Source organism: Enhydra lutris, unplaced genomic scaffold (genome assembly GCF_002288905.1).
Source record: "Enhydra lutris kenyoni isolate GAN:26980312 unplaced genomic scaffold, ASM228890v2 scaffoldscaffold16, whole genome shotgun sequence".
NCBI lineage: Eukaryota > Metazoa > Chordata > Mammalia > Carnivora > Mustelidae > Enhydra > Enhydra lutris.
The window spans coordinates 5,222,248-5,245,863 of NW_019154100.1; the positions used below are offsets into that span (position 1 = coordinate 5,222,248).

General features: G+C 37.1%; 2 protein-coding genes across 2 annotated transcripts in view; one reads left to right on the forward strand and one right to left on the reverse strand.

Moving 5' to 3' along the window:
- The window catches only part of LOC111147439 (HEPACAM family member 2), a 40,557-nt gene extending 33,990 nt beyond the window's left edge, over positions 1-6,567 (reverse strand). The window contains exon 1 of the mRNA XM_022503447.1: positions 6,489-6,567. Coding sequence (XP_022359155.1) covers positions 6,489-6,567 — 79 coding nt within the window. The remainder of the gene's footprint in view (positions 1-6,488) is intronic.
- A 6,223-nt stretch (positions 6,568-12,790) lies between these two features.
- Positions 12,791-23,616, forward strand: part of LOC111147369 (VPS50, EARP/GARPII complex subunit) — a 125,887-nt gene continuing 115,061 nt past the window's right edge. Inside the window, exons 1-2 of the mRNA XM_022503373.1 lie at positions 12,791-12,918; positions 19,385-19,453. Of these exons, the coding sequence (XP_022359081.1) occupies positions 12,886-12,918; positions 19,385-19,453 (102 nt within the window). The 5' untranslated portion in view covers positions 12,791-12,885. The remainder of the gene's footprint in view (positions 12,919-19,384; positions 19,454-23,616) is intronic.

Here is a 23,616-nt window from a genome sequence, read left to right on the forward strand (position 1 = left end):
CCCTGCTTCTGCTCTTACTCTCTGTCAAATAAATAAATAAAATCTTAAAAAAACTAAAAAAAAAAAAAGTAGGCAAGAGATGTTTATACCACAGACCAGTGTGGTAGTAAAAGATATTGTGAGAAAGGCTGGTGGTACTAATAGGATTTGATGACACATTGGGGTGAAATACAAGAAACAAAGACAAGTCAAGAATGATTCTAAGGTTGTTGACCTGATCAAATGGAAGAAGGGACATCATTTATTAATGGGCAACTAATAAATTAACCATGGGAAGTACTGGGGGAAATAGGTTTTTGTGGGGCGGATTAGGAGTCAGTTTTGGACATGTTCATTTGAGATGCCCATTTGACATCCAAGGGACAATACTGAAAGGATATACTGGGTATGAAAACCTGATTAATGTGGGCTTAGGACAGAATGAGAGCCTGGAGGGCCTTGGGGCTTGGAGCTCTGCCCAACGCATGGTCCTGGCTCCCAACCTCCTGCCTGCCTGTGTTGTTTGGATCCATATAGTCACTGCTAGTCTGTAGGTTTCTTCCTATTTTCTGGCACCTGGAGATTTCCACATCTTTACCTTGAGCCATGATATATATTTTAAATTTTTATTTAGCATTTCTATGTATTTGCAATTAAGAGACTCCTCCTTAGTTCAGACTACTATGTTCTGGAGTCCTAATTAAAAGCCCTTTGCTTTGACATCATTTTAAAAGGGAGCAATATACTTTCAATAGCATGTGAATATTTAAAATAGGGAGAGAATGGAATTTAAATATGAAGTATTTTAAACATTGAGGGAAAAAAGGAAGAACGGAAACTATAGACAGTGAGTATAGACAATACTTATGGGGAGTTTTGCTGTGAAGGGGAGTAGAAAAATGTTCTTTTCTTTCTTGTTTCTTTGGATGGATGCTGAACATTATGTTTGTAGCTATTGAAATGATCCACCAGAAAGAAAAAACCTGATGAAGCTGAATACAGATGAGTGAAGGTGGAAGAAAATCCAAGGTAAGAAAAGACAGAAATTTGAGCACAAATAGAGATATCTTACAATTTCAATTTTCTCATATAAATAGTTGTTTTCTTTGTTTTCCCTTTTTATCTCTACTAGAAAGAGGATCTTTAAGCTTTATCTAAGTGATTAGTTATAAAATGCCATCAGTATTAGGAATGGGAAGGTATAAAGGTCCGTTTGTGTGATGATTTCTTTGGAGAAACTGAGAGATGTAGTCTGCTACTATGAGGAATCAAATTCTACCAACAGCAAATCTCTCTTACTTCCCAGGCTAGAGGTGAGAGTAAAGATTTCCATCATTTTGGTCCTCAGTTAGCTGTTGGTAGAGACTGAGACTGTGGCTGACAGACAAGTTAGAGAACTCAGGAGAAAGCACAAAAATGAAGATCACAGGAGGTTAGAGGGAGAAGGAGCTCCCAAATATTTCCCTGAAACTGACCATATGGAGTAAGAATTAGGTGACTCTATGGGCAAAATAAATATGTCTTATAGTCTCCTTGGGCTCTGTGTGTATTTGTGATGGCCTCTGTATTTTTCTTTTTCTTTTTTTTTTTCTGATAATGGGCTGTAACTGCACATTCATTTTAGTGATTTGGTTTGTAACAAGAGTTACAAAGGTATGAGGACTTGCATCTGTTTTCTTTTCTGGAAAGTTAAACTTGTAGTTGTTTCCAGTTTGAATCATTAGAAAAATAAGGAACTGGTACTGGGAATTCTAAAGAGGAGATAAAGTGATTTCAGAAAAGGAGTAGTGGTTTCTGCAAGGAAATCATAAGCGAGAAAAAAGAAGAGAAGGTAAATCTAGGACTTAAACCTAGTAATGTCTGTGATATGTGAAACAGGGGCCAACAGAAAAGAGTGAAGTTCTTCAAGTCACAGTTTGAGAGAGACATTGGGCATTTGGATGGGGGACCAGTCAAGGAAGATTCCTCTTACTGTATTTATTAATTGCATAGAACAACATGCATGTCAATGCTTTTCATTGAACCTGGGGATAGGAAGCTCCTGACAAATTCCTGGTAAGCAATAAATAAAAACTTCTTTTTTAACACCCACTATTACTAACTTAAGAAACATCAAATGTAATTTTCACTCTATTTACAAAGTGTGTTGCTGTCTCCTTTTATATTTCAGTGAATAGGAAAGTATTTATGAGGTTTCACGGTTCACTCTTGATCTTGGACCTCCATGTCCTACTCTCACCATTTAGTCATAAATACATCACTTGCAAATTGCCTTGAAAGAAATTTTAGGAACCTAATCTCTAAATATGCAGAGAGACTTCTGTATTTGACACTTTGATAAAGTTAAAAATTGACTGAAATGCAAGGTCTTAGTAAAGGACACACCCTTGGGATAAAATGGTGATTGGCCAGTCCAGTGGCCTTAGAAAAGTCATTCTAATTCTCTGGACCTTGGTTTTCTCATGTGTGAAAGGAGGGTAATATTAGATGAGGTCTAAGTCTCTCTCTACTCTTTATGTCTGTTCTTGACGTCCTGAGGTGCTTTTCTCAGGGCAGCAGCTACCTTACTTTTTTTTTTTTTTTAATATTTTATTTATTTATTTGACAGAGAGAGATCACAAGTAGACAGAGAGGCAGGCAGAGAGAGAGAGAGGGAAGCAGGCTCCCTGCTGAGCAGAGAGCCCGATGCGGGACTCGATCCCAGGACCCTGAGATCATGACCTGAGCCGAAGGCAGCAGCTTAACCCACTGAGCCACCCACACGCCCCAGCAGCTACCTTACTTTTGAAGGTAAAGGGCCCATATTTAATTGAAAGGGCTCACAGAACTTTGAGGTACTGAGTCTCACGTTTTCGTCTGCTTAAGTCACAATCCCTGGATGTCCTTTACTAAGGCGGTGACCCTATGTTTTTTTACCAAGGAACCATGGGGGATGGTGGGAATCCACATTATTGTCTTGAGAATGCACTGGAAAAAGCTGCATGGCTGCTGACTTAAAATTCAGTAGCTGACTTTGACAGTGAGCTATAGATACAGACAGCCTGAATGCAATTCTGGCCAATATGTTCTTGTTTGAGGGAAGTCAGAAGTACTTGTTTAGGGTTTTTTTTTTTTTTTTTTCTTTCTTCCTCTTCTGTTTTATTTTGTTTTTTTGGAAAAGGGGAAGAACTGTTTTTCATCTACTTCTTTTTTTTGGTAGTTGTAGTTTAAAGATTAACTAAAATTTTAATAGAATATGGTTGGGAGGCACTTTAATACTATGGAGTGCTAGTATGACTAGAATGGAAATGTTGGTGACTTTTGGATCTTGAATCAGAATGTTGAATCTTAAGTATGAAAAGACTGATTGGAAGGTCTATGATTTTGGGAAGCAAATTTTATTTAATGCAAGGTTAGCTACAATACAAACATTGCAGCCCAGGAATAATGAAACTACTTTAGAAGAAAATAACATTAAGGACATGGATGGAACTAGAGGGCATTATGCTGAGCGAAATAAGTCAATCGGAGAAAGACAAATATCATAGGATCTCCCTGATATGAGGAATTTGAGAGCAGGGCAGGGGGTTGTGGGGGGTAGGGAGAGAAAAAATGAAACAAGATGACACTGGGGAGGGAGACAAACCATAAGAGACTCTTAATCTCACGAAACAAACTGAAGGTTGCTGGGGGGCAGGGTGGGTAGAGATAGGGTGGCTGGGTGATGGACATTGGGGAGGGTATGTGCTATGGTGAGTGCTGTGAAATGTGTAATCCTGATGATTCACAGACCTGGACCCCTGGGGCAAATAATACATTAGACGTTAATATAAAAAAAAGAAGAAAATAGCATTTTATATGGCACTTAGAATAATTGTTTAAGTGGGGTGAACTAGTTCTTTGGTTTATTTTAGAAACTGTATCATGTAATAATGCCTTAAATAATACACTGCTATCAATATCTCTGAATGTATTCAATGTTTATAACATCAAATCATATGAAATTGTATCATTTAATTTTTTCAAATATATATGCTTTTTCAAATATACGTATGACAGTGAGAGATAGCACAGCTATTACAATAGCTTTTTCCTTAGATTGCCTATACCATTTTATCAGCTAAATTATAGATTGCAAGTTATAAGAGTATCAGCAAAGAATGTAATTTTCTTTATACTGTGTCTTATCTCAGCTACTAAAATTTTTTCATTTTGTAGGAAAGAACCTATTGATATGATGTAATCCTTACTTGTAGCGAACTGTGGTGAATAAACAGATGATTAGATATCTCCTCTACATCTTAAGAACACTCTCTTGCCACTGCTGTATTTTACACTACAGATGTGATGAATCTATGCTGTCATACAGTAGTATATTAACTTTAAAAAAATTAGCTTCATTTTGAGAATTTTTCAAGCTCTCTTTTCTAGTTGTACGAGAAAACCTAAAGAACCAAAACTATTGATTTTAGGAACTCAGCCTCTATAGGAACAAATAAACCTTAAGAAAATTAATTTTAAAAATTGATGAAATTCAATTTCCTTTAGATATTCCAAATAACTGGACTTAAATAAAAATTCAATTTTATTATTAGATTCACTAGTACCTACTTTTTAAATATAAAAAACAAAAACTTTTAGACTTTCTGCATGTAAGGCATTATATTAACATGGAGAAATATTAATAATCTAACATACAACTTTGTAGCAATAATTTCCCTTTTAGAGACTCCCTTCAACTGTATAACAATAGCACTATAAAGGAATGTCCAGTGTTTAGAAATACTTGGAAGTCATGTTGTAGTTTATCTATATTCCAGAAACAAAAGACTCCCTAGACCAGTTTCACTGTATTGAATATAAACATCAGACTTCACAAAGTGACCTCTAGCTGTACCTCAAAATAGTTGGCATTTACTTCCCCTTTATCAGGTATGATATTAGCAAGCATAACACAACTATTGTTGACTGAAAATAAACTCCTGCATCTTTAGAGAAAATGGAAATAATGAAGTTGTAGTTTGAATAGACTTTACGAACTACATTTTGGGCCTCTCAATTTTTAAGATTTTTATTTTTCAATAAGAAAATCAGATATCCAATATTCTAAAAACAAAAAGATTTCCACATTACATATGGTCTTTACAGCATACTATCAATGGAGAAAAGTGAATTTGTGTAAGAAAGACTGAAGGGATAACCATTTTAACTACTCAGGAATATGCTATTACTATGTATTAGTAGTTTTAATTTTTAGTTAAATTCTCAAATAAATTGTTTTTAAGTTCTTCTTAAAGCCATCTTCAAAAATAGAACTTATGAAATGACAGCATCATTGTTGTTATAAAATTAAAAATAAGTGGGGGCACTGACACACAGGATACTTTCAGAGCCCAGAAAAATGCACAAAGATAAAAAGTCAGTCATGGTAATTGTTGGATTTTTTTCTAAAAATTTCAAAAACTAAAAATCTATGTAGGCTTGAATTTGACAACATAAATACTGGAACAATCACCAACTACGGGAAACTCAAACACTTTTTAGATAAAATTACAAATCAACATTTCAAATACGTTGGATTTATACAACATTACATATACATTTGAGTAATATTCACATTTACAATGAAAACTATAACAAGATACCAGTGAAAGCAAGGCTCTAAACTACTGCAAAAGACTAAGACTTAAATTGCTTATTTAGCTAATCTGTTCTCAAAATTTAAGGAATAAAGACTTTTTTGAGTCCCTGTTTACTATAGATAAAATAAGAAAAAAACTTGACTTTTAAAACTGATAAATAAGAAGAATGAAGAAGAGGATATCTGGTGAAAAAAAAAGATGACATAAAAATAGTGGAAATGTTGGAGAAAGACTCTTAAACTCTAAGAATGAAGAGAAGAATAAGGAGAAAAGACTAAAGTCAAGGAAAAAAAATGTAATAGGACTAACCACAGGGCAAAGAGAAAGGATAAGTTATTTTGGAGAAACAATACTTTTTAACACATTTCTCCCTATTGTGTATACAATATTTTTTGTAATTTTGGAACCTCACCTTTTTCCACATTTCATGAAAGTTAATTTAAAATGAAGCAGAATTGACAGTTTACCACAATATCTTTAATTAAAACCATTTTCATAAATTGTTAAAAAGTTTCACTAGAAATGGTCACAAATTCATGGCCTATGTGAATATTTGCTAAAAAAAATGCATTAAAGACTGTTAATTTACACGTAAACTCTGTAAAGAGAAGAAATTCATTAGGTTTTTAGAAAGTCTTCTTTCTTTATGAGTGCTGTTGACAATAATTGCTATTCTAAGAAAACCACAATCACCTGTTTATTGAACCTCATTCCTCCTGCTTCTTTGCTGGAACAAAGTGTGTTATTGTTTAAAAAATTCTGAGCTGTTCTTCAATTATTTGAGTGAATCTACTGCTTAAATCAAATATTTACTTTTTGCCCACAATTTTTAAAAAAACAAAAAAAACCCCCCAAAACAGCTGAAACATAATTCATGCAGTGCCTTACCTAAGAGAAGGAGGTATATTTTGCACTGAAAGCCCCCAACCGTGTTGCTGAAGGACTCCATGAAAGCATCCTGTCCCATGCATACAGTGCCCTGTTCCCGGTGGCAACTTGGTTCATGGACCAGCAGCTGCTGGTTTATTTGCTAGGGAAATTAGCAGTGAGGTAACAGACCCTATCCTGTCTCTTGCTTCTGTGATTTGAATACAGAATGAATGTGTATACAAAGGACACAGGGAACACCTGTTATATACTCTGCAAGAATACAGGCTTATGACTTCAGAACAGCTTCTTTGCGATTATCAGACTATCAGTAATTGTCAGTATATCTCATGAATCATTCTTGGTTATTAATAATCACACGAAGGAAAACATCCTTTTAGGTGACATTATTGAAAAACTGTATGCTTTCATAATGACAGCATATTGTGAAACTTTCCTGAAAAAAGATAAGTTGGTTTCCTATCATATTAAATTATGCCATTATTTTGAAATTAAAATTCTTTTTCTATGAAAATTGAACTATTTCATTTATCTGCTAAAGTTACAAATCATCATGAAGTCACTATGTAACATGTAAAAGTTATATCAAAGAATCAAAACAGAGCACCTGAGTATCTTTAAAAATGTATTTTTGTGTGTATTATTTTCTATTATAAACACCTGGCATGGTTTTATTCAATCTAGGATCCTTGTTATTTTTAAAAAGCAAACCACATGTGTGTTTCCTAGTGACAGTGAATCATGGACCATGCATAATTATAATGAAAACAGATAACATCTGAAGCCCCATTTTCACAGCTGAAGCACAGAGGAAGTAAACCAATGGCCCAGAGAGGCTCTTGTCTCTACTGTGGTGCCTGGGCTACAGCTTTTCAACCTGATCTCTTCACTGCCATGGGAGCAGGCAGTCTTAGTACTTCCACTTAATTTACTAAGTTATAAGTTAACTCCCATTTAATTTCACTTATTGCAAGAAGGCTCTAGTCTAAGGCTGCCACTACGTAAAGTATGAAACAAACATACTAACACGAAGCATATAACATAAGCTATATAATAAAATCTGCATCAAATCCAGCAAAATTCTTTGTCTAAATCCTTTTTAACAGTAAAGGCTCACTGAAGGATTTCAAGGATAATAGGAAAAAAGACTATTCCTCAAGTGTAAAGTTAAAAAAATAAAAGGGATGGTAGTTATTTTAGAATCTAAGTTTGGGAAACATTTTTTTTTTTTTTTTTTTTTTGCAGCAAGGCTCCCAACTCTTCCAGAAGTGCAAAGAGAGTGAGTGACTTTTGGAAAACCTGAGCCCTCTTCAGAGGCCACTTTATAATCTCTCCATGATTCAGAAAAACAGCAAGAACTTCCAGGTGATTACTATCCCAAAAATTTCTCTGTGCTATCTCTAAATCTTGGACATACATCTATTGCAGCACTTACCTCATTAACCTCAATTAATTCTGCTGAATGTTTATTTTTGCTCTGGGCAACTCAAATAAAGAAACTGTTCTAATTAATTATGGATCCTTAGCACCTCACTAATGTTTAACTAGTGTTTTTGTTAAGTTGTTCCCCCAGAAATAAAACCCAAATGCTCCTTGGCCACTGTCTTCTGATAGTCAGTTGATGTTAAGAAATGCATATAAATTTTAACATTGGTTTACACAAAACCAATATTAATATATTAAGAATTATAGACATTCTACAGATACCACATAGATTCCACTCACATCTTTTAAATCAATATTAATTTCTGATTGCCCTTTTAAAATAAACTCTTTCCAGGGTTTTTCAAACCTAGTGCTGGCTCATGATGAAGTTTTTAGGTCCTAGGCAAATTCATGTTATACTTAAAATGTACTTTCTTTTCTAACATAGGTGAGAATTGACACTATGTAAATAAATGCCAAAATGAATCATAGCTGTGATCTTTTCATGTCATGGAAAACATGAAAAAATGACAATATCCTTACCAAATGCCTTGGGAAAGTGTTACGTGGCATAGCCACAACAAATCGCCCTCTAGCGGCAGGTGGTAGGCATAAAATCTTACCTGCTGGTGTAATTTCTGAATTCAGGATGTTTACACAGAAGACATACAAGTTAATGCTAAAATAGAACTTCAACTGTTGTCAGCTTTTACATGATTGCTAAAGATGGCTTATAGTGTTTTATTATTACATGAGAAATTTCCCACCATCAATATCTCACATCTGACTCGTAATCTACAGAGGGGCTCTGCTCTACTATACTCTTTCGGAGTCTGTTTATTGATCTTAGTTATATTTACATTTAGAGAGAAAAGACTGATTAAGCAATCCATATCCCTGGTGATTAAATTTCACGCAATGAAAGGAGCCGCTGTGTGTGGAGGGGAAAGGCCTTTTGTGGGGAGAGGGATGGGCTTTTTTGTCACTTTTCAAGTCACACTATTTATTATCTAGTTTGTTTAAATTGTAAGATTGGTCCTGTTTCATAAGGCAAGCGGTGTACGACATGCATTTTAAATACCTGCATTCATTATTTATTACTAGCATATGAATATTTTGGAATGGTAAGAAGAACTGGAAAGGTGGCAAAATGCCAATGCCAAGGTCAATGTAGAATAGTGAGGACCTAGAACTGGAGAGAGAAACACTGTCTTATGTCGTAATTAGATAGATCCTAGGAAAGGTTACAATTTACAGGTTACTGGGAAGAGCAGGCCACTAGTGGAGGTCATGCCTATGCCTGTGCTGGTGTTCAAGACTTAGGTCCACAGTGCTGCCTCTCAGATGCCTGGATCTACTGATGTGGCTGCTAAATGACTATGCAGCAGTCTTCCCTTCTGGGCTCCTCTCCAGGTCACCGCTTTACCTTCAGCCTATGTTTTGGTTTCTGCTACTGCTTGCTCAGAAAGTGTAGTTATCTCATCCTGGAGAGGCCACAACTTTGTGCTGCTTTGTTATTTATGTATAGGAGGATTTAAAATGTATCTTCCTAATCAAACCAGCTTTTATTTAAGTTTCCAGAGGCTCCTCTAGTTTTGGCCATCAGCAATATGCTCTTATCCTATTTTATTGCTAGAACTGTTGCCTTGAATCAGAACAACTTAAACTCATAGCTCTGACACTTCAATCTGCAAAAGTGGGGCTGGCAGTCCTTTACCAAGGGACTATCATCCAGCAAGCTTTCCTCAAGACTCGATGGCAGGCCGTCCAATCTTTCTGCTAGTTGCTCTGGTCTATCACAACAGCCTTCGGGCAAATGTAAAAGTCCTAAATAAGCCTTATGTACATTTTTGAAAAATGGAAATGACATACCATGCTTCACCTTTTGAAAAGTATTCTTTAGGGTTTTAGGTTTGTTTTGTTTAGTTTAGTTCAGGAAGATAAAAATGCATCATGTATGGCTCCATTATTTTCTATAATGTTAGTGTATGTTGAATTAGAAAATAGTTTATTTAGACAATATTATAGGTACAGTTTTTGAACTTTTAGAAGACTGGATTGTTCATTTCTTTTTAGTTTATACGAAATAAACTAAAACTCAGAGTATTAGAGTAAAACAAAGTTTTAATGCTTTCTTGACTTTTCAGGGTCAAATAGATACAGAACATATTAATTTTCCCCATTAGGCAGGCTAATAGAAAAAGATAAAATATACATGGAATAAAAAAGCTTTTTCTTTTGTGTCTTGTAACTTTGTGTATTGATTATATTATGAGGGGGGAAATTCTGAATTTGGATCTGGATTCTAGTTCTGATTCAAGCTCTAATTTTAAAATGTGTGACCTTGAAATCTTAGATGAATCAATTTTCTCATTTCTAAAGAATGGATTTGAAATGCTAGAGCTTGCTGCCTGTGTGAATCACTGAAGATCTTAAACAAAGAACCTAAAAAAAACCAGTAACAATGGTATACTCCTCAGGTGCATTTGAATGGTCAGGTTTGGGAACTAATGGTCTTGGATCAGCTCTAATATACATATGCTTTTCAACCAAAACTCTGTTACTACTATAAAGTGCATAGTACAGCACTGCCTAGTGCCTAATAACTAAAAACTGAATTGGGTTTCATTTTATATGCTAATATAGTCAGCAGTTTCTGTTTCTTTTGATGCTTTCACGGACTTTTTTTTTTAAAGATTTTATTTATTTATAAACAGAGAGAGGGAGCAAGCAAGCATACACAGCAGGGAGAACAGCAGGCAGAGGGAGGGAGAAGCAGGCTCCGGGAGCAGAGAGCCTGATGCAGGGCTTGATCCCAGGATCCTAGGATCATGACCCTAGCTGAAGGCAGAGGCTTAATGACTGAGCCACCAAGGCACCCGAGGGACTTTTTTTTTTTTTTTAAAGATTTTATTTTATTTTAATTTTATTTATTTTCGAGAGAGAGAGAGAGAGAGAGAGAGAGCAGAGGGAGGAGCTGAGGTGGAGGGTGGGGAAAGAAGAAAGAATCTCAAGCACACTCTGCACCGATCACAGAGCCTGACAACCCCATGAGGCTTGACTCTATGATCCTGAGATCATGACCTCAGCCAAAACCAAGAGTCCCATGCTTAACTGACTGAGCCACCCAGGCACCCCTTCAAGGACTTTTAAATATTTTCACATAATAAGAACTGCCTGGCAATAAAGACTAGAGCAGGTAGAGAATGAACTAAACTAGGATTGCCCAAAAGTGCCTGGAATTTTTTATGGGGTTAGAAATAACAGAGAAGCATATAGGTAAACATATAATTTCAAAAGCGATTGTCAAGCACAAATGATAGAAGAGATAGAAGAGATACATCATCTCATTTATCCGTATGAAATCTTAGGTCAAATATTACAAACTCATTTGTAAAAACGAGACAAAGACAAAAGACAAGACTATAGTTCGAATGATAGAATTGCAGAACTGGAAATAACCTCTATATAATATTCTCCAAACTTCAATCATTTGCAAACCGCTTTTATTATTTTGGCCAGATCTTACTATGACCCATACTATGGTTTACCTAATATTTTTCATTAGTTTGGCACTCTTGAACACTTTTTCAGTTGTCCTAAGGCAAATATTTGAAACCATGGGTTTTCTAACAAACATTAATTAAATGTAAAAAAAAAATATTGGTACCATACTTCACAACTCACTCTTTAACACCATACATGAGGCCCTTACTTAAAATAACACCTGCATAATCACTCCCTTAGTTTCTGTTTGCATGTTGCAGTAATCATAGACATGTTACTTGGTTTCTCCATACCTTTGTTTCCTCATCTTTAAAGTGGGGATAACTGAAAAAAATAAAAGAAAAAAATTAATTGGGGATAATTGTACAATCCTATAGGATGCTTGTGTGGCTAACTAAATGAGATAATATATGTAAAGAGATTAGCAGAGTTCTCCACATGTAGTAAGCTCTCGATAAATGCTACTCGTTAATTCTGGATTGCTTTTTGTCCCCCTAGCATTGTCATAATTGGAAAGTTGTTTCTTTCTCTCTCTCTCTTCCTTTTTAGAGATTTTATTTTTTAAGTAATATTTACAACGAAAGGAAACTCGAACTCACAACACTTGAGATCAAGAGTCGCACGCTTGACTGAGCCAGCCAGGCGCCCCTGGAAAGTTCTTCCTTAAATCAAACCCGGAACACCTCTCCTATTACTTTCCTCAATTTAACTAAACTGCTAAACGTTGAAATCAGACCTTTAAAGTGTCCTGTATACTTACTGTTATATTTTCTATCTCAACTTGCCTTAGATTAGGTGCGGGTTAAAACCTTGGGTTTTACAGTTTTTTTTGCAGTGGATGTCAAGACTGAGGAAACACAGCCCTAGCCCTGGATACACGCCTATTGGACCGCACTTTTCCTCAAAGCCCAGAGCCAGTTGGAGAGTCCCAGGTTCCCAGGTCACTTCTGGGAGAGTGCCTTTCCTTGAGTTCCTGTCACGTCAGTCTCACATCCTCCCACCCCGCCCAGGTTGGGTTTCCTTCACTACACTCTGAGGGGGAAATCACGTCAGTCCGGTTTCTAAACTGTCTTCTCAATGCTTCGTCCTGTCGCTCAATGCCCGGTCACCTATGAGTTAGGTTTTCGCCTTATTGAAGCGGGGTGACCAAGAGAAATTACCTCTGTAAAGACGGGCGGTCACCGTGGTCACCCAGAACAACAAGATTCGCAAGCTTAACTGAAGCGTCCGCTATTTTGCTTCCTGGGAAATGTAGTACCTGAACTGTCCTCGTCTTTTTATTGTCAGTGTCCGCGGCTGCCGGGAGACTACAGTTCCCAGCATACTCAGCTCAGGAAAGGATGACCCGAGTCAGCAGCTCCACGTGACTACTCACTATGGCTTCCCTGTGTCCGGGCCAGCTGTCTGGTGGTTCGGTGTGATATGTTAGTTTTTTGAGGCAGGGTACCACCGTAACGATTTCGACATGCAAAAAATAAAATCTCTTATGACCCGACAGGTAAGTCGCGGAGGCTGAAGCAAAGGCCTCCTTCGTCTCTGCTGGTAGAGGAGCCTAGATATTCTATCTCTGGGCTGGGGCGGGTGGAGAACTTAGGTATGGCTGGTGGCAGGTATCAGGGGCACTGGGAAGCCAGGGCACATCCTAGAAAATTCAGCTGAGCCACTGTGATCTGAGCCATGCTCAGGCAGGTAGCGGCGTCCCAGAAACATTCCTTTAGATAAGGTCAATGAGCAAGTTTCAGTAAGGGCTATCTTTGTCTCCCTTCCTTCTTGCCATCGTTCCAGTGACAGCCCCCGCTACCCTGCAGGGCTCCCTTTATCTAGAATGTGTGTCGTCTGTGAGCAGGTGGCTTGAGTAGGGAGGTGAGGTCTGTGCAATAGAGATGACTGGAAAGAGTGAAAAAAACGGATGAGTTGAAGACAGAATGGGTAGCTCCATGACTTTGAGCAAGTTCACAAACCTTGTAGCTCAAATTTCCAGATGTGAAAATGAGAATAATAATTAATTTTGTTAATCTTATCTTACAGTTCTAATATGAGTTGCCAATAAGTTAATGCATGTGAAATGATACTTTTAAAAAAATCATTGTTATGGCAAAATAGTAGCCTTTTATTTTTACTGCAATGATTATTCATTAAAAACTTTGGCTGTTTTTTTTTTTTTTTTTAAATTTCATCTCATAAATGTTAGGGACTTCCTAATAATGTCTCAGCTTCCTTCAAGGAAGAAGGGACAGCATTTCCTTTAACACACTTACTGGTTATGACTTGGTTTTAGATACCTTTATTTATTCAACTCTAATATTTCACCAGAATTGGCCATTCTTTATTACCTTTATATGATATAAGTATAATTTAGAGTTTAAATCAGAAAATTTTGAGAACTTTGGAGATACGGAGGATAATCTTTTAGTGAAAGGTTCATTTTGAGTTTTCTTGTTGACTAGAAGGAGATTACAAATTCCAAATTAAACTCTTATTTGAGAGATAATCTGAATAGGTTACAGACATCTGTGAAGAACACATGAGTCCTACATGATTATTTTACCCCTTTTAAATCATATTGTTAATGTCATGAAACTAAAATTTGAAAGTTCTGTGAATAATAAAAGATTTAAGTATGTGACAATCCCTCACATTTGTTGAGACTGGTTTTAGGGTTTATACCACTTGTTACTTGAGGATGTTTAGGTCCTGCTCCATCCTGCCGTAGCTAGGTGACCTTGAGGAAGTCACCAAACTTTTTAGAGAATTTGTTTCCACATCTCTCTCTTTTTTTTTTTAAGATTTCATTTATTTATTTGAGAGACAGAGATCACAAGCAGACAGAGAGGTAGGCAGAGAGAGAGAGAGAGAGAGAAGCAGGCTCTCTGCTGAGCAGAGAGCCCGATGTGGGGCTCTATCCCAAGACCTTGAGATCATGACCTGAGCAGAGGGCAGAGGCTTAACCCACTGAGCCACCCAGGTGCCCCATATTTCCACATCTTTAATATAGGAATACTAACATGGATCTCATGGGGTCAGCATGGTGCTGATGTTCATATGATATGATGAAGATAAAAGAGATAAAGGAGTTAACACACCTGGGTCTTATCAAGGAAGTGCTTGATCACAGAGGTCTCCTGAAGGTAGTGGAATTGTGAAAATGGTGACTCTTCAGCCTCAGTCAGTTGCTTATTGGACTTGAGAAGGTCAAATCAGTGCTTAGTTGGTATAGAAAAAAACCCAAGAACACATACAGAAAGCTGGAACCATACTGTGTAAAAAATGAGGTAAAACTAGGATTTTTTAAAAGGTTATATTTATTTATTTTACAGAGAGAGCGAGAGCTCGAGTGGGGGGGGTAGCGTGGAGGAAGAGGGAGAGAGTCTCCATGTTGATTCCATGTTGAGTGCAGAGCCCGACTTAGGGCATGATCTCATTATCCCAAGATCATGACCTGAGCCAAAACCAGGAGTTGGATGCTTAACTGACTGAGCTACCTAGGCGCCCCTACACAGATTTTAAAAGTCATCCTCATTATGTTTGTTTATGGCTTGACTTCCACATGTTTAATCATTACTAATACACATTTCATTAATCTTTGAGATATGAAAGTAGAGTACTGCCTAGAGTAACAATGGAGATTTTTATTTAGTACTCTATTATTGGGTTAAATATAGTAGTATTACAAATAAATATACACAAAGATTTTTCTTTTTTGTGAGGCTGAAGAATTTGCTGATGATATCATTATGGTGGAGCGATATGAAAAGTCTGTGCAACTTAGATGTTTTGGCATTTCAGCTCTGCAAGGATCTTGGTTTGGAAAAGAATGCGAGGGTGGGCTTTGTTAGCACTCTTTATTTAGATTAGTTCTGTTGTTCAGCCTTCTCTATTATGCTGGCCTCTGTTCTTTCAGTTCATTCAACAAATGTTTACAGAGCACGATGTGCCAGGCACTATTCTAAGTTTGGGGGTGCAGCAGTGACCAAAACAGACAAGTGCTCAGGCAAACATAGGGATTAATGCTTAGGAAGAAGAGGAGTTAGGGAGGCCTGGGAGTTGTTGGCAAGTTGGGATCGTTTATAACCTTAAATAGTGTGGCCATGGAATGCCTCACTGAGAAGGTGACATTCAGGTAAAAACCTGAAGTGAGGAAGAGAGAACCATGTGGATATTTGGAAAGCAACATTCCGGGTAGAAGGAAGAGCAAATGCAGAGGCCTTGAGGCAGAAGCATGGCTGAGGAACAGTCTGACGCCAGTGTAGGGGGAGTAAAGTAAGTGAAGAGAAAACAGTAGGAGATGAGGTCTGGATGAGGTCAGAGGGCTGAGAGCAGGAAGCCAGGTCATACAGGACTTCATTTTGACCTCATCTCCTACTACTTTTCTTCTCACTAATAGCAAAGCCAGGCTTCTATTTTTATTGAAATAGCAAGCAGGGGATTGATCTCATTTTACATATATGGACTTCAGAAAGATCTTTCTGTTCTCTTTTAAAAGGACAATTTGAAGAGGGAAAAAGAGCAAAACCAGGTAGTACAATAAGGATACTGTTGCCATAATCTGAATGAGAGAATATGTGGGCCTTATCCAGAGTGTTAGTTGTGGAAGGGTTGACAAGAGGTTGGATCATGGGTATACTGTAGATACAGAGTCGACAGTTTTTCTTGATGAATTGGATTTGGGCTATGAGAGAAGGAGAAGCATCAGGGTTGATTCCAGATTGTTTGGCCTCAACAATTGGAATTGCCATTTAACGAAGTGGGTAAGGCTGAGGAAGGAACAGAAGAAGGCAGAAAGTTTTAAGACTTGCTCATATGAAGGCCTCTTTTAGACATTTAAGTGGCTAGATAAAATAAGCAGTTGGCTAAGAGTCTCAATTTCTGAGGAGAAACACAGGATATAGATACAAATTTGGGACTTACAAACACATTGAACTGGCTAAGATCACCAATGGAATGAGTGTGGATATAAAAAGGAGTTCACACTTGCAACTCTTGAGATACCGATGTTAAAAGGTTAGGGAAAGAGGCAGATCTAGTGAGGCTGATTGAGAAGGAGAAGCCAGTAAGGGAGGACTGCAGCATCTCAGAGATCACCTGTCCCATATCAGTTGCTCAGTAAATATTTGTTGGATACATAGTGGATAAAGAGAACTACCAAGTAGACTGGGTCCCGGAAGCCAAGTAAAAAATTTAAAAGAGAAGGGAGTGATCAGCTGTGTTAGCTGCTGCAGACAGGTGGCAGAAGGTGAGAATGAGCCTTTGGACTGAGCAGCATGGAGGTCATCTGGTACCTGACAGCGACACTTTTCATGAAGTAGTGGGGGAGGAAAGCCTGATTAGGGTTCAAGAGAAGTTGAGGACTGAGAAAAACCACTATGTTGAATTTTGCTGAAAAAGAGAAGGAGGCAGAAACCACCTCACATGCTCCTTTTGATCTTTGGGACATAAGTTGCTGGTCTCCTAAATGGACATAGAAGATTCATGTAGACATAACAGAAGTAGTCTGAAGTGGTACTCTGCTTCAAGCAAAGAAATAAAGTGCTGAGGCAGGTATTATGTGTGCTGAATTTTGTATAAATTTAAACTGGAGAAATTTATTAAAACAGATACCAAATACCAAAGAACATCAATACTGTTTAAGGATTAGAGCAAAAGTTTCAGTTCCGTAAAAGCAGAGTACCACAGTTTTAACCATGACTTAACTGCTTTAGGGAAGTGAGGATAAAAATCGTGACTTCATTTTTGTCAGTAGAAATTTATAAAATTGCTAATCAAAGGGTTCAAGATCTATAATCCTAAAATACACATGTCAGATATGCTCTGAACATTTATGTAATTCTTTATTTCTGTTTTGACAAAAGAGAAACATTTCTCTGTGATCACAGTAATAATATTCAGAATAATGGTTAGCCCTTAAAGAAAGCTTGCCATATCCTAGACACTGATTTTGGCCTCTTACATACATTATCTCCGTTATTACTTATTATTGGCCTCAGCATTATTGTCATATTCATTAGAATATAAAGATAGGCAGGTTAGACAAGTGGTTCAAGACCACAGAGCCCATTCCCTGAATCACTGAGCTCCCCTACTTCCTAACATGTAATACGGTTTCCAGTTTTTACTACTTCTATTTTGTACATTTGGTGGAAAATTGCCATATACTAGTAGCAAATTATTATTGTATGGGGTGACTCATTTGGAGTAAGGCCTTTTCCTATGTATTGGTATACATTACTTCTTTACATTTCAGGCATTGGTTTCTTTATCAAGTAGCTCTGGGGAGAAAGAAAATTACCTGTGGTATAATCCTCCAAGAATTTGTTAGATTGGTTAAACACATCTATAGTTTTAAAAATGTTTGTTCAAAAGGCGTGGCAGGGGCACCTGGGTGGCGCAGTAGGTTAAGCATCCTTGGTTTTGGCTCAGGTCATGATCTCAGGGTCGTGAGTTTGAGTCTTGTGTTGGGGTCTGCACTCTGTGGAATCTGCTTGGGACTTGTTTTCTCTCTCTCTCTCTCTCCTTGCTCCTCCCCCTGTGCAGGCTCCCTCTCTCTCAAATAAGCCTTTTTTAAAAAAGGGCATGGCAGTTATATTTTAAAAAATATATTTTGGGGTGGTCATGATTTTGAATCAAATTATGAAGTTTTGCACTCGTGTGTGCACGTATTTGTGTGTGTTTGTGTGAGAGGGAGAGGAAGAGGGATAGAGAGAGAGAATATGAGAGAGAATGAAAGTGAGAGAAACCTGGGTGGAGTGCCCTGGGAGTAATGGAATACTTGGGGGTGAGGCAAAGCACCTTGTCTTAAAAAATTGTAATGACAGGTCATATCTTGTAATAGGAAAGATAAAATACATAGCTCTATAATTTAAAAATAAGCAACTTCTGCTATATGTCTCAAATAGATAACCTAAGTATGCCCTATGTTTTGGTTACTGAGGACATCAGAGGGCCAATATAGGGCATCTAAAGGACAAAAAGGCTCTTCAAATTTATGTACCAGCTAATTTTGTTTACAGACTAATATTACAGGGACTTTAGGTATCTGCTTTGAATAGCCCATATTTAGGGCGCCTGGGTGGCTCAGTGGGTTAAAGCCTCTGCCTTCGGCTCAGGTCATGATTTCAGGGTCCTGGGATCGAGCCCCGCATCGGGCTCTCTGCTCAGCAGGGAGCCTGCTTCCTCCTCTCTCTCTGCCTGCCTCTCTGCCTACTTGTGATCTCTCTCTCTCTCTGTCAAATAAATAAATAAATAAAATATAAAAAAAAATCATCTCGCTTTGAATAGCCCATATTTAAAAAGAGGCTTTCAAAGAAAATGAGATTGCTAACTTCTTTCTGTCTTGATAACTTTCCTTGGTTCAAATGAGAGTTTCAGAATTCCTCAGTTGATTTGAATGTAGAAATTATTGGGTACCAGGAGCTAAAGAACAGTAGAAAGCAGTAAGACGTGAGATTTAAGTTCCAGTTATGCAGTTACATTGGGTATATTGGTGAGAAATTATCTGGTAGAATCAAGGGTATTTGTGTATTAATTAAGCAATTAGCATTATTTAAAAGTCTTTGATTAGCTCAGCTGGTTGGTGTATTATATTAGAGAATCATCTTACTTGGTTCTTGTTATCAGGTTAATTTGATAATGATTAAGATATAAGTGCTTCCATAATGCTTTCTGTCACCCAATATTCTTTTCTTTCGGTTGTTTTTAAACCATGGTTAAGTTAGACTTCAATCATTAGTTGTGAAGCTGCCATCTAATACTTCTGAACTTCCAAAAGTACATATTTACTTGATTTAATAGTAGTATTATATGTATTAAGTGACAGTTGTTTTTAGAATATATGTTCTGTGTATTTTAAAGCTGGAAATTTTCTATTTTTAAAATGGTGACTTCTATTTTAAATAAGTATGTTCTGTCATTTTACAGTTCTGTAGCATAATTAAAATTCTTTTTATTTTATTATTACTTTTTTTAAGGGTCTGAAAAGCCCTCCAGAAAGCCTTAGTGATCTTGGTGCCATTGAGAGTCTCCGGGTCCCTGGAAAGGTATTGATCTGCATGTGTGAACGTGACTTTTCACTTCCTTAATAAATAATATTGCCTTTGGATAATAATTGATTCACAGAAGCTTTCCTTCCCACTGGCAGATGGTAGTTATGATTAAGCTAAGTAAATTTTTATAGTATAGTAGGCTTGGGGCTTGTTTTTGCCTTCATTACTCATTGGGATGCAGTATGATTCTTTATAGTGAAGCAGAAAATGCAAAATTGATAAATTTAGAGTTTATTATGGTATCAGCTTCTTAGCCTGAAAGCAGTTTTTTACACACACATATCTATGTATGTATGTGAAACTTAATTGATTTTTCTGCTGTGATTTGGAGAAATAAAATGCAATAATATACTTTTTATGCTGTAACACCATGAGTCAAAAATCATCGTTAATCATGTTTTTTATGGAGCAGATTTTTAAGTAGCTAAAGCATAATTTATACTAAGTTGTAGATATCTTAGATTTTAATCCCCTGATTTATGTTAATTTCTCAGTTTACAAATTTAATAGATTTATTTGAAAGCTAGCTGCCTTTCCCTCAGGAGAATTATTAACCATTGTTAAAAAAAAAAAAAAAATCCCTGCTGTTTCTCACTCTGGGGTGTTGCTACTTGGAGCTACCTCCGCGAATAGCAGCTCCATTACAGATCACAGTGTCTTCCTCTGAATGTCTGCTCTTGTGATTTTCAATTTGAGGATCATATTTGGAAGTACTGTTTGTTTCCTGCATCTGGCATCTTAATACATAGGGCTTGTTTCTCTTAGAATTATAAGTCCTGAAATGATGTCTTAGTTTCTGCTGCTCAGGAGAGTGATCTCCCGCCCCTATGAGGAGCCTTACCTCCTAATGCGAATTTTGTATTTATAGCTTAGCTTTAATTTTGGGCCAGACCCAAACATATTCTCCAAATGTGGTAAATCTCTAACCAGCCCATTTGCATGAAATGACTCAGAGAAAAAGCTTAAAGAGGCATTTTGAACAGTTTTGCATGATGTTATAAAAGATTGTTGCATCTGATGAAATTGGGAACTAAGTAATAACCATAAATCCTAATTGACAAATAATTCTTTTTATTTCTTTGACTCAAGAAAACAGATCATGCGTTATGAACATGCCTTGAATTAAATTGCATTTGATGTTTCAAAACCAGTGTAAAATTGATGAGTGAGGCTCTTTAAAAAATACATGAACGTATTGCATAAGAACTTACTGTTGTTTTTAAAACTTGGGCGAACTTTTGTTGCCTTTAAACCAGGCACCTTGATGTTTTCCAGTAGGGGTAAGTGGTGAATTTATAATGATCTCATTACCCAATCTTCTCGCTGTCCCCCCCCCACCACCGCAGCCCCATCTGTGGCCTGTAGTGTGTGATGGGAGATGACTGGCTCCTGGTAGAGGTCAGTTTGGGATTACAAGGTCAGCAAATGCAAATGCTTCAGGTGATGATTAAGCTCGGGGCATTGGATGGGTTAGCCTGGTGGTGGGTAAGTGGAGGGAAGATAGGCAGTAAACAAGGTGATTGCAAAGTATGACAGATACTATAAAGGAAATAAGGTGATGAGTTGAACTCTGAAGCCAGAGGCTCTTTCATATGGAGTAGTCAGTGTAGGTTCCTCTCTTCTCCATTTCTCCTTTTTCAAAAATGGTATTAAATTCTATAAATTATTCTGAAGTTTGGGATTTAAACTTAGTAAAGTGTATTGCAGAGAAAATGCTTACAGTAAAATACTAGGTTTGAAAAGCAAGCTACCTAATAGCTTCACTTGGGTAGATATTTTTTTAACTTAATGTATACTTGTTATATTGTCTGTTATCTAAAAGACAAAAAAGTAGCAAGTTGCTGAGGATATGGAGAAAAAGGAGCCCTTGTATGCTGTTAATGGGAATATAAATTGGTACAGCCACTATGGAAAACAGTATAGAGGTGCCTCAAAAAATTAAAAATAGATAATAATATAGAGAATTTAACAGAAAAAATTATAAATATAATTACCATATTACCCAGCAATTCCACTTACAAAGAAAATGAAAACGGTAAGTTGAAAAGATATATTCATCCCCATGTTCATTGCAGCATTATTTACAACAGCCAAGACATGGAAATAACCTAAAGTATTCATAGATGGATGAATGGATAAAGAAAGTGTGTGTGTTGTGTGTGTGTGCGCGCGCGCGTGCATGCTCGCATGCATGCACACGTAGGATAGACCTTGAAGGCATTTTGCTGAGTGAAATAAGTCAGAGAAACACCGTATGATCAAATACTATATGATCTCACTTATATGTGGAATCTAAAAAAAAAAAACAAAACAGAAACCAGCTCATAGATACAGAGAATGAATTGGTGGCTACTGGAGGCAGTGGGGAGGGGGCAAAATGGTGAAGGGGTCAAAAGGTATAAATTGCCAGTTACAGAATAAATAAGTCATTGGGATCTAATATACAGCATGGTGACCATAGGTAATAATACTGTATTGCATATTTTATTTATTTATTTAAAAGATTTTATTTATTTATTTGACAGAGCACAAGTAGGCAGAGAGGCAGGCACAGGGAGAGGGGGAAGCAGGCTCCCCACTGAGCAGGGAACCGATTCAGGGCTTGATCCCAGGACCCTGGGATCCTGACCTGAGCTGAAGGCAGCTGCCTAACCAACTGAGCCACCCAGTTGCCCCTCTATTGCATATTTTAAAGTTGCTAACAGAATAGATCTTAAAGTTCTCATCTAAGAAAAAAAATTCTGTATGTGGTGGATGTTAACTAACTTATTGTGAGGATCATGTATATAAATATTGAATCATTATGAAACTAATATAATGTTGCATGTCAGTTGTACCACTCAATAGGAATAATAATAATAATAAAAGCCTCACTGTGTTAGTTTGGGTTCCCCTGATATTCTAATGCAGGAAGTAAAAAATAAACCCAACTTATGCTATTTAAGTAGTCAGTGTAAATACTTGTATAGCAAAACTTTTAAACATTAACTTCATCTAATAGCTCTAACTCACTCAAGTATATGTATATAGAACATTTTTTTTTTTTTAAATCATCCTTGGTCTTTAGGTATGGACCCATTTCTTCCCTTTCTTGTTATAATGTCTAAGTTGTAATAAGGAATTGAGATTTCAGTGGGATTATCAAGAAAGAAATAGTTTAGCTTGGATTGTGTTATGTTAAAGGTTCTGGTTTGGGACACCTGGGTGGTTCAGTTGGTTAAGCGTCTGACTCTAGATTTCAGGTCAGGTCATGATCTCAGGGTTATGGGATCAAGTCCCAAGTCTGGCTTACACTCAGTGGAAAGTTGGCCGGAGATATTCTCTCTCCCTCTCTCTCCCACTCTCCCCCGCTATCTCCCCCTCCGCTCCTACCCCCGCTTATATGCTCTCTCTCTCTTAAATCTCTTTTGCTCTCAAATAAATGAATCTTTTTTTTAAAGATTTTATTTATTTTATTTATTTGACAGAGAGAGATCACAAGTAGACAGAGAGGCAGGCAGAGAGGTGAGGGGGGAAGCAGGCTCCCTGCCCAGCAGAGAGCCCGATGCGGGGCTCAATCCCAGGACCCTGAGATCACGACCTGAGCAGAAGGCAGAGGCCCTAACCCACCCAAGCGCCCCAAATAAATGAATCTTTTTTAAAAGTTCTGGTATAAAGAATAAATAGAAGGGAAATATTGGATGAATCATGGGAAATGGCTGTTTCTTTAGGTTAAAAATAATCTAATATTGGCAAATTTCATATGGGTGCAACTCATGAGAAAGAGGAGGATGGTGAAGGAAAACTGAAGGGCATTAGGTGTGATTGAGAATCCAGAAAGGACTGTTGATTGTTTTTTGTTTTTTGTTTGTTTGTTTGTTTGTTTCTTTGAGAACTATATAAATTCTGAGTGGGAAGAAACCTTAGAAATCATCTATTACAATTTCTGCATTTTATGGACAGGATGACGCTCTCTCCTATTTTAAGACGTGAGTCAAATAATGATCCATATACTGGAAATTTGGAATTTTGGCGGAGAAAATAGAAAAAAAATCAGGAGTCTTTTCAGAACTTTCTGTAGAAAAGGAAACTTTGAGAGAGAGTTCCAAAATCTTAGCTTAAATTGTTCAGAGCCAATGTCAGTGGTGTACAAGCTTTGCTGCATATTAGAATCACTA